The sequence below is a fragment of the Mastacembelus armatus genome, chromosome 3 (genome assembly GCF_900324485.2).
Source record: "Mastacembelus armatus chromosome 3, fMasArm1.2, whole genome shotgun sequence".
NCBI classification, from domain to species: domain Eukaryota; kingdom Metazoa; phylum Chordata; class Actinopteri; order Synbranchiformes; family Mastacembelidae; genus Mastacembelus; species Mastacembelus armatus.
In genome coordinates, this window is record NC_046635.1 from 23,570,970 (window position 1) to 23,582,190 (window position 11,221).

At 36.5% G+C, this 11,221-nt stretch overlaps 1 protein-coding gene across 7 annotated transcripts in view; it reads left to right on the top strand.

The window, feature by feature from the left end:
• The window catches only part of ntrk3b (neurotrophic tyrosine kinase, receptor, type 3b), a 147,304-nt gene extending 143,222 nt beyond the window's left edge, over window positions 1-4,082 (top strand). For all 7 annotated transcript variants that reach the window (XM_026293842.1, XM_026293839.1, XM_026293844.1 and 4 more), the window contains 2 exons: window positions 104-262; window positions 3,897-4,082. In XM_026293842.1, the coding sequence (XP_026149627.1) occupies window positions 104-262; window positions 3,897-4,082 (345 nt within the window). The remainder of the gene's footprint in view (window positions 1-103; window positions 263-3,896) is intronic.
• Window positions 4,083-11,221: the final 7,139 nt, after the last annotated feature.

Consider the following 11,221-nt stretch of genomic DNA (forward strand, 5'->3'; position numbering starts at 1 on the left):
AGACGCCTGCTATTTGTTTTGATGGCTGTTTTGTAATTTCAGTTTTAGCAACAGCATTTCCATTTGCAGTAAAGAACTCTTCTCTCCTCTCTTTTCTTCTCAGGTTGGAGGACATACCATGCTACCTATTCGCTGGATGCCCCCAGAGAGTATCATGTACAGGAAATTCTCCACTGAAAGTGACGTCTGGAGCTTTGGTGTCATCCTGTGGGAGATCTTTACCTATGGAAAGCAGCCTTGGTTTCAGCTGGGTAACAATGAGGTACATAGCACCTCAAGGGTCTTGATAAACCTCCATAGATATATATATAGTATATATATATATATATATATACTATATATATTATATATATATTATCAAAGGCTGTGCTGCAGACCTTCATGTACTGCAGACATGGAAAAGTATAGCTCCAGGTAAAAGATTGTTGCTGTTTCTATTTGGAAACAACAAGCAAAGGTGTTTATTGCAAAACACATAAAAACAATACACTCCAGTTTTAAAGTGGAGATAAATAGGATAAAATTGAATATTCATGACCTTCCCTCACAGAGCATTACGGGTGAGGAAATACTCATATGCTTGAGCTAAAGTGAAACTAAAGTGAACATTGCCATTTTGGATCTTAATCTACTGCCTCATGTTGTTTCTTTTCTCTGTTCAAGACTCACTTTGGCTCAATGAGGTGATAAATTGATGCCACTTTTCCACCAAGACAAGATGCCGCATTACATAACACCCATGACTGGTTTATTTTTCAATTGATGCTCTGCTTTGAATCAATAAAATTCAATTAGGACTACTCTTGTAAGGCGAGCATATTGAGAAAATTAAATTGACCTAAAAGAATAACCTGGCATGTGGCTTGCGTTGCACTTATAAGTATTTCAACTGAAAGATCAATATAATGTTGGGCTTTGACACAAATTGGGGTTTCCACATTTCTATGTATGCAGAATGAGTTTTGAGACACTCTAAATGAAACAATTAATTGATTGAACTTTATTGCCAGAACCTTATGTGCCCAGCATTGTATAAAAGGGCAAAAACCAACCATGTTTCTTTTCAATATAAATGTGCCTTCAGAGTGTTAAAGTGGAATACTGTACTTTTTATTCAGTTGTTAAAATTTATTTAACACATCACACAATGATATATTATGACATGAATTATAAATTGTTATCCATGACAGTGATAAATGATTACCAGGGTGTTGTAGGAACTTTTTTCAAACATGCCTCATCCTTCACTGGGCTCTACCCTGCCCTCCTATATGAAGCTGCACAAAGTGCTACATTGCTAAGCACCTCCACAAAATGATAATAAATATTAATCGACTTTCCTAAAACACCAAATATGCATGAATACCGGATAAACATATATAAAATGAGAACATAATGGTGCAATCATAAAGGCAAAGGTTTGTATATTTCACTTAGTGTAAATATCATGTTGTTTCCATGAAGAGAACAGTCTGATCTTGAAAAATGCATATGATATACAGACTGTGGAATAATATGATTTGAACAACCTTAAAGCAACTGTAGAGGAAACAAAAGGGAAAAATGTCTACTGTATATTACCATTTTTGCAATAACACTCTGCATGTGGTCAAGGATGTTGTGCCTGCACCTTTTCTGTTTAATGTTCCTCCTGCCCAGGCCTCTAAAGTGCAGGTGATCACAATCCAATCAGTTACATCTGCCTATCATGATCAGCTCCAATTGCACTAGGATGACAAATCACGCCCCTGATATAACTCACCTGTTTATTTGCAAAAGTAACGATATTTGCAGTAATATTAGATCTACAAATGACACACATTACACACTGGCAGTCTTTATTATGTGCCTTTAAGCACCAGCACTTCTACTTTGCTCTACAGTAAACACTGACAGAGTAAGTAGCTTTGCACCTGTTAAAAATGTCAGCTTTGGCATCCTGAAGAATATCCAGCAGTTACCATTTTTCACATTGCTATGTAAATTAGTGTAATACTGACTTAGTGTGTGGTGTTTCCATGCTTACATTCATCAGAAGTTGCACAGCGAGGGGCAGAATAAAATCTGAAGTAATCCATGTTGGCTTCAACTAATGGCCTATTATGTACCTCCCCTGACCCTTTATTAAGAAATTTATTTTTTAATTCATCTCCTTTCTCTCATGTACACCCATTGTCCTTATTGGCCACTGTACTGTATAACATATAAATCAGGACATGTTTCCCCTTCTGGTGTAATTTATTCTCGCTTTCTCTCACAGGGAACAGTTACCACTTTAATACTTTTCCACCAACTGGGAGTACTGAAGAAAAGTATTTAAAGGGGAAAAATGGGCTCATTTTTAAATTGTTTAAATTATTAGAATTTATAAATATATCGCAGTGGGCTCTGTGGAATACTAACAAAGAGGAAATAAAGCTAATGTCAACAAAACTTAAATCTTAAGGAAATAAATGGATCAGGATGTATGAAAGGTTTTGGACAACTAAATTATATGCTGACAGTGTAATCATAGGGTATGTTTATTATTTGAGGTAACCACTGGTTGATTTGAATAGTTTGTATTGTTTCAGATTTGTTTGAACCACAGCAATTTAAACATACCTTCTTTCCAGAAAACAAGGCTTTATAGAGCAACAGATTATCCCATGTTGGTATTGGTAATAAGTAGGGCTCTCCTGATCCGATCTTACAGATCTCTATCGGGGCTGATCGAGGCATTTTTCACCTGATCTGTATCAGGTCTATTAAGCACAGACCTAAAAACCTTTGTTGAATGTCACAGGTGGTGAAAATGGACAAGTAAAATGTCTGCAGTGCAGAAATATTTTAAATTAAAAAATGAAACCTGCCCAGTAGCCAGTTGTAATGCATCAGTACGAGCATTTCACCTGGTGTTAGTGAAAAATAAACACTCTACAGAATACAGTGAGTTCACTCATTACATTTGACTATAATGTGTCTCTAACAGGAATTTTATGTGTTTTTGTTGCTACTGTGACTGTTAAAGTTAAGCTGTTACAGAAGTAGGATCGTTACATTACTCATTTGAAGTGTTTTACTACTATAGTGCTGCACTAAGTGGAAGTGTGCTATTGCAGACATATTTTAGGTTCTTTACTGGGATATTTCGTTAAAAATCAAATGAAAACTAATCTTACAGTAAGTGAAACTGTCATAAGAGACAGTCATAAAATGTTTAGTTTGTTTTAGTTGGTAAAAAAAAATTAAACATAAAGGAACAGCTTGGATGCAGGCATTTTTGTTCTTATTGCATTGCAGAGCTATTCAGTTGTCAAACATATACACTGGATTGATTTGACCAACTTTACTGTGCAAATGTATTATCCAGGAAAATACAAGTATCGGCTTGGGAGTCATCGTCGAGATCGGGGGAAAAATATTGATCAGGACATCCCTAACAACAAGTATCAAAAATCTTATGTGTAGATAATGCTAAAAGAAAAAAAAAAGGAAACAACACCTTTTCTTTGGATCCACAGTCATTATACACAAATAAACTCCAGGCCATTCTCAAGTGGCCTGGAGTTTACGTAGTAAAGTCAAACTCTTACAACAGCAGTGAAACGTGGCTAATTAGGGCACAGGTCCAATAAAGAAATGATCAATCAGCCTGTTAGCAACATCTCAAACAGCCTTCCCACAGATATTCAGTATTATTTTGTGTGTAGGACAAAAAAAAATATTGTTTCCCCTTTAATATTGCACATATTTAAGACTGAATGCATTCTGTTTATTTCTTTGATCTCAGTTTCATTAGTTCAAACCTCAAAGGACAGTCTGCTCAGTGTCACTGGTTTCTCATTATGAACAAACCAAAGCAATCAGTCAGAGAAAATCATTTGTCTCACTCCACTGCCCTCTCTCCTCTGCAGGTTATTGAGTGCATTACCCAGGGTCGGGTTCTGGAGCGGCCAAGGATTTGTCCTAAGGAGGTGTATGACATCATGCTAGGCTGCTGGCAGAGGGAACCGCAGCAGCGACTGAACATTAAGGACATTCAGAAGGTCCTGTTCGCCATGGGAAAAGCCACGCCGGTCTACCTGGACATCCTGGGCTAGCAGATGGTGGCTCGTTCCTCGCCAGACAGATCGACAGAGACATACAGACAGACTGACCCACACAAATCCAGGAATAACCAAACCAACCTGCTCCACTGTCGACAAACACCTACAACATTTGGGAAGGACTTAAGTGCCTGCAACACTTTTGGATATAGTGGATAAAACGTATTCAAAAAACACGCACTTTTACATTTTGTTTACTTGCGTATAAGATGTACAGATTTGAAGAAGATTTTTTTTCCTTGGAAAAACTGCAAAAATACACAAACATGGAGACTTGAAGGGAAGCAGTGTGGACTGGCAAAAGGAAAATGGCCACAGAATGATTATAATATAGAGTGAAGACATCAGAGTTAAAGTCTATTCTGGGTTTGGTTTTCTGAATATATATAGAAATATTACATATATTTTATATTTATTTCTTTTTGTCAAGCTGTTGGAGGGTCTGCCATGTAAGTTGCTAAGGGCTCGGCCCTGTCCGAAGACGTCACAGACAAACTATTGGCAGGGACTTGACGATGGAAGCCTTACTTGACTCTGATTGGCCGGCACTGAGCTTTTAGTGGGAATGCTGCTTCTGTGGAATAAGACTGGATGGTATTAAAAAAAAAAGGAGCGCTCTCTAGAAGACCTATCCAATCAGACAACCGACAAATCTATTTTAATTTAAAAATAATGTACATATTGTAAAATTCAATGTGTCAAACTTATGTTAACTTATTTTTTCGGACGTTATTTTGGTTCCTTTTCTGACTGTGATCTGGTTGGCTAAAGTATAAAGCTATGGTATTTGTTTTCATACTCTTCTAGAGGAAATATTTCTTGGGAATTACCTGTGTCAGTGCTGGCAAGTTGTCTTCTGTGGTGAAGGTGAACAGCGGGGAATAAAAAAAAGAAAGAGAAAAAAAAAAGCCCACTGACACCGAATCACAGAGACTTTGAAGAATAGGGGACGACTCGGAGCCATGGTTCAACACGACATTTTTTTTAAAGAGGCGATGAAGTCTACATATTCACTTTCCAGTTCATTTGCTTTTTATGGTGAGAATAGTAATATCTTACACCACACCTCTCCAACACACTCATACTCTCGCTTTGAGAAACTGTTTTATCATTTTCAGGCTTTTTGGTGTGAAACTGCTTTTCCACTCTAAAGAAAACATTTTTGTAACTGAGAGTAAAGATCATTTGTTAGTCACAGGTGTGTGCCTACCATAGATATGCTAAAAAAAAATGTAAAATATTGTGCAGCATTTTTGGAAACATGAATTAATAGTATTTGTTTTCAAGCTGAGAGTTTGATTCACTCATTATCTGTCAGCTAAATATAAAGCTACACCCAGGAGATGCTTACCTCAGTTTAGCACAAAGATTAGAAACAAGGACAAGCTTAAAAGAGGAAACCACCAATTGCAGCTCCAGAGAGCTGGAATCAGAACCTGTGCATTCTGTGACAGAGGTAAGAAAAAGTATTTCAGAATCACACTTATGGTAACACAAATCATGACAAAGCAGCCATGGGACAAAGCCTTACTCAGCAATATGTTGTTTGTTCCACTGTAAATGGTGCTTAAACAACAAGATCTAATGTAGAGGATATGTCTGTAGTTCAGTTACAGCTACGTTCACAGTCACATAGTCCATTTAAACGTCATAAGTTGACTAGTTGATTTATTACCGCTGAATGTTGGAAAGTGACTATGAATGAACAGGGTGAATATCATGGGTATATGGACAAAGATAAGTAAAAGTGATGCAAAGAGTCACACTGCTTTGCTTAGAAATGTTTTCATGAGAACTGCAGTTTTGTTTGTTGAACGCTAACTCTCTTCTAATAGCAAATCCTAGATTTACTTGAGATATTGAAACTAAAACCCAGAAAGCTTCATTTTTACATAGAGATGGATGAAGGAAATATTTTGTGAGAAATAAAATTGAAGATAATTTAACAGAGAGTATTCTGAATAAGACAAACTAGCTTTAATACCTTCTTTATTTATCTGTAACAAAAGCAAAATGTGAAAAGGTTCTGTGTCACCAACTTTGTTGCTCCCTTTGCAAACAACATCTTGATTACTGAGCTTGAAAGGTCCTGTTTCCAGAGCCAGGCCTAGCTCTTTCCCCCTGTTTTCAGTCTTTGTGCTGACCTAAGCTTACAAGCTGCTGACAGTAGCTTTGTATTATCTGGACATATATGAAAGTGATATCAATCTGCTCATTTAACTCTTGGCAAAGTAATTTAGCATATTTCACAAAACATCAGCATTACTTTCAGGTCTGCTCGGTGAAAACCATCAGGATCCTGCCACTTCTCATGCCATGAAAAGAAGCATGATGGCTTCCTCCCATGCATTTCATTTAGAACAACAAAATGAAAACGTTTTTTTTTTTTAGTCTGATTTTTTTATATCAGATGTACACGACTCCTGCATGTTTAGCGATGACAAGGTTTTACACCTGTCTGTTGCTTTAATAAAAAAACGCTTATGCTGTGACCAGAGAGGAGGACCAGAGACTTCAGCAGGTAGATAGTTGTGATCATTTATGGATGGTACATCAAAAATAATAATCAATGAAGTGGACCTGCTAATTGTGTTGTACTAAGCATTCCATATTTTTGATAATCACAGTGTTTAATGAACTGGACAACATGAAGAGTTTTGTTCCAAAATGTGACAGAAAAATACAACCCCTCAAAAAACTGCTATTACTAAAGTAAAGATTCATAATTAAGTGGAAAAAAATGAGGCCATGCATACAGAGTTGATCCTGTAGATGTGTCACACACTGAATGACAAACCTCAGGCAACGATATTTTTTATGTTGTATCTGGAGCTACAGTGTAGTGTTTTGGAGTAGAACTCTTCACATCTCTTCCTTATTATCTTGACATGAATTCTCACAGTGTTGTCTCTGTTTTCCTTGGCTCTATGTAAATCATTAATGACTGTTCAGTTACTTCCCGTATTTTGTATGAAAGGCAGGATCACGTCCAATGAGTTACCCAAAGCATCGAGTTTTTGTGTATTCTCTTGTGGTAAAGATAAACGCTTAAAGACATTATGACACAGACCGTGAGCATTTGCAGGGTATTGTAATCCTTTCATGTGGAGTTGAATATTGTTTAAAACTTTTTTTCTTTTCTTTTCTTGGATGAACTAACTAAACACTTTTTGAAGCAAAGTTAGCATATTACCATGTACACATGTTACAGATTATAAAAATGTGGTATAACAACTGCAGTATATAAAATACTGGTATTCCATGATAGATCTTTGTATTAATGTGACTCTCTTAAGAAAATGTCTTCAAACAATCAGATGATCTCCTTTTCCATTTTGTCCTGTCTTATAAAGATGTGTGAATTTGACTAAATCTCGTCTTCATCTAAATCTCTTAGAAAGCTGAAGTTTATAAGTTCAGTGATTGTGTTTTCTGCATTTCTATCCTTAAGTGACAAAAACTTGTTTTCCCCCTGCAGGTCAGAGGTCAAGACCGGCCACAGATCAGCAGCTGTGAAGTTTGTCTGGCGTTAATGTTTTTCTACTTTATCAGGACAAACATTCTAAGTATTCTATCACAGCTTTAAAGACTGTGTGTTTGTTTGGTTATGGGTGGTCAATTCTGAACACATGCATCATGCACATATTACTAAAATCATAATGACATACATTTTCTAGTGATGTTTGGATCTCTAATTATTATCACAGATAAATGTCCATCAATCTTGTACAAAATAATTACTTCCTTCAGAATCAAGAGTATTCCATTTAATTTTTGCCTGTACATCAATAGCACAATGTTTTCTATAACAGCTAGGATAAAAACAACTGTGGCTCACACTTAAAGCTAAAAAAATGTCTCTATGCTAACATAATACTTCCTGTTTATATCTCCCAGTGCATACTGTCAGTTTTAATCCCCAAAGTGAATGTGTTTATTCCAAATACAAAGAGGTAACAAAACAGAAATGATCAAATCTATAAATATTAGCCTTTTGTTGCTGTTTTCACTAACAGGACTTCATTTAGACTCAGTGTGTCCCATCGGCCTGATTCTTACATGTATTTCCCTTTTATCTCTTCATATACAGATATTTGTCATATACTGTATCACCAACCAATAACCATATAGCCAAAACACTGAAACAGTTTCAAATGATGTTTTCTTAAAATGCTTCCTATGACGTGTGGGGTACCATTCATATGCAAATTGTTGCATTTTTGAGAAGCCCAGCTTACCTCAAAACGCTAAGAAAATAAACATGCAATAAGAAATAAACAGAATATTTTAAATAAGTAAGTAAATAAACAGGATATTTTAAATAAATAAATAAATAGAATATTTTAAGCACAGAGTGCTTTGGAGTAGGCTAAAGTTTGTAGTAAACATTGTCAGGTAGCAATAATTTTAAGTAGGGTTACACTACTACCCATAGATTGTGCCCATAGATATGAACCATATGTTCTGTAATGAACATGAAACATGACAACTCCAAATTCTGTCAGTACACAAAATAAAAGATTTGGGGCTTAGGGCTACATTGGTGAGTGTCCATATACATGTCATCCCATTGTTGTTTTAGCTCCACTCTTAAAACAGTAGGAAAATGCAGATACAGTGCAGAGGGATTTGAGGTCAGTAAGCAGTGTGTTATGATCATGGTACTGTAATTGTTTATTGATTTACAATTACACAATGTTTTGTGAGTTTAGGTTGCCCTGAGTGAGTGTGAATTTGTGTGTGTGCATGCCTGCTCATGTTTGTGGCCTGGGCTGTAGTGGATTAAGTGTACACTTTCAGCTTCACTGTGGTTTGACTGCACCCTGTAAAATCAGCTTGAGAACAGTCATCAAATACTGCCTCATGAATGCATTTGCTCACCACTAATACTAATTAATATAGCTGTGTCAGGCAGCTATTGAAGAGCACTGATTATTTATTGCCCTTGTTTTCAGATCCAGACACCAATCTGAGTTCCCAAATGGCGGTTGAATTAGCCAAAAAATTACAGATTACCATTTTACTTACTAAGGGAAAAAGTGTCATATCTAACTGCATCACAGACTGTGCAACAGAAACACTGACCTCAAATAAAGAGAGAAAGAAAGACACATACTATTTATTAAGCTCACACCGTAGGCATGATACAGTATGTGTTGTAGAAAGTCTCTATCTTTAGTCATAGTGAAATGTGTTACAAATGAGTAGCACAAACACCTCTCTACTCATTTCTCGTGTGAGTAAATTCCTAAAAGTCTTAGACTGACTAAACAAGCCAAACAAGATACCTAAACTGTAATATTTGGAAAATCAGGTATGTTTTACAGACACTAAATAAAAATCACGTATGGCATGTTGCCACTTACACAATGCATTATTATAATGCAGCCATTGGCTTCCATTTATTTCAGTAATATTTCCAAATAGTTGCCAATACATAATGCATCACAGCAATCCACACAGACTGCTCAGCATGGCAGCTTTTAGGACAATATCATCCATGAATATATTTGTGTCATTAAATATGTTACCAAAAGAAACCTGTATAATGCAGACCTTAGAGGGTACTGGTAAATCTACAGACATGAGAGTATAAGTACATTCAAAGCACTGGGTTGCAAACTGTGAGTCATCGGTCAGTGTGGCGCAAGGAGTGTGAGGCAGGGGTTCTGCAAACAGGAAGTTTGTTACTGTAATTTGAACTGAGGATTTGTCCTGCTCATCAACACAGTTATCTGGGGCTGATGCAGTTGCTGTGACACACAGCTCACTGGGGCAAATTTAAGGTACTTTAAAACCATAAGCACCTCATTACTGCAGTTTATGTGAAAAACATACTCCTTCTTGGAGTCATAACCCAGTCGGATCTGACACACAGTCATGAAATCTATATTTTTAGATTCAGTGTGACTCATACTCTACAAGGATATCACTTCTGGCAATCATGAATAAGTGTCGATAAATTTGTTTAGAAATCAGAGAAAAGCAACACACCATATGTGACGCCAGAGCTTGCTTTAGAATCATGTTATTAGGTTTGCTTCAATATCATAATATTGCAGTGATAATTACCTATAAATTCATAGGTGCATTGCAAACAAACTGCTAATTGATCAATCAGGAAGAATTTTAATAGGAGCAATTCACCTACACATAAACAAATATAGGTTAAAGTAATTAAACAAATTGCCCTGTAATACATAGAAAGTTATTGCCCATGGTACTTTCTTTTCTCCCAAATCCCCCAACTATTTTATAATAGAAACAGTACCCAAAACCCATATTATCTTTCAATATATGGAAGACAAAGAAAAATCATAGCAGAGACAAAATTCAATTATATTACCTTATGGATTTCCTAAATATGTTTCTTATACGTGTGAGACTTTGGCTCCTGAAGATCACCGGTGTGATGACAAATGTTAATATTGCTGATTAACCTGAAGCTACCGCTGGTTATGCAGTTGCCAAACAAGATTTGTTTGCTGAACTTTGTGTTGATTAGTAATTCCTTCTCATACCAGCCGAGTGGTGAAAGGTCCCACATGCTTGTGGTGACATGAACGCACCTGCTGAGAAGATACTGAATGCAAATACTGTATATTGTGTTTTTCACAGATTGCTTCTCAGTATTCCAGCAGCACTCGTCAGCATCAAGTTCTGAAACACACCCAAGCCATTTGAGTGACAATTCAAACATGTATAGAAAAGGTATCATATTGAAATTGCTTTAAAAAGTGCATTCACCTTCAAGTTTTTCAGTTAGAGTATCTGACTCACCAGCTTCTGTGTCTTTTAAAAACACAAAATGACTACAGGGAAATGATTCAGTCTCTGCACTGGGGATGGGCTGTCTTCTTTTGACAGAAATAATCCAGAACTGCATTCAGCTGTGTCAGCTTGCCATGAATAAGCAGGTATTGAACTTCATCAATAACTGTGTCTGCTTTATAGAAAACACAAGGCCAGGAAACAGGGGCTGAGGGTTCTCTGCATCTACTCTTTGGCACAAAGATCAGGAGGTGAGCTTAAGCATAAGAAGGTACAAACAAAAAAGAAGCTACACTAATGCTCATTATATTAACCAATACCTTGCTGTTTTGTTACCTACAGACAAGCAAGCAGATGTACTG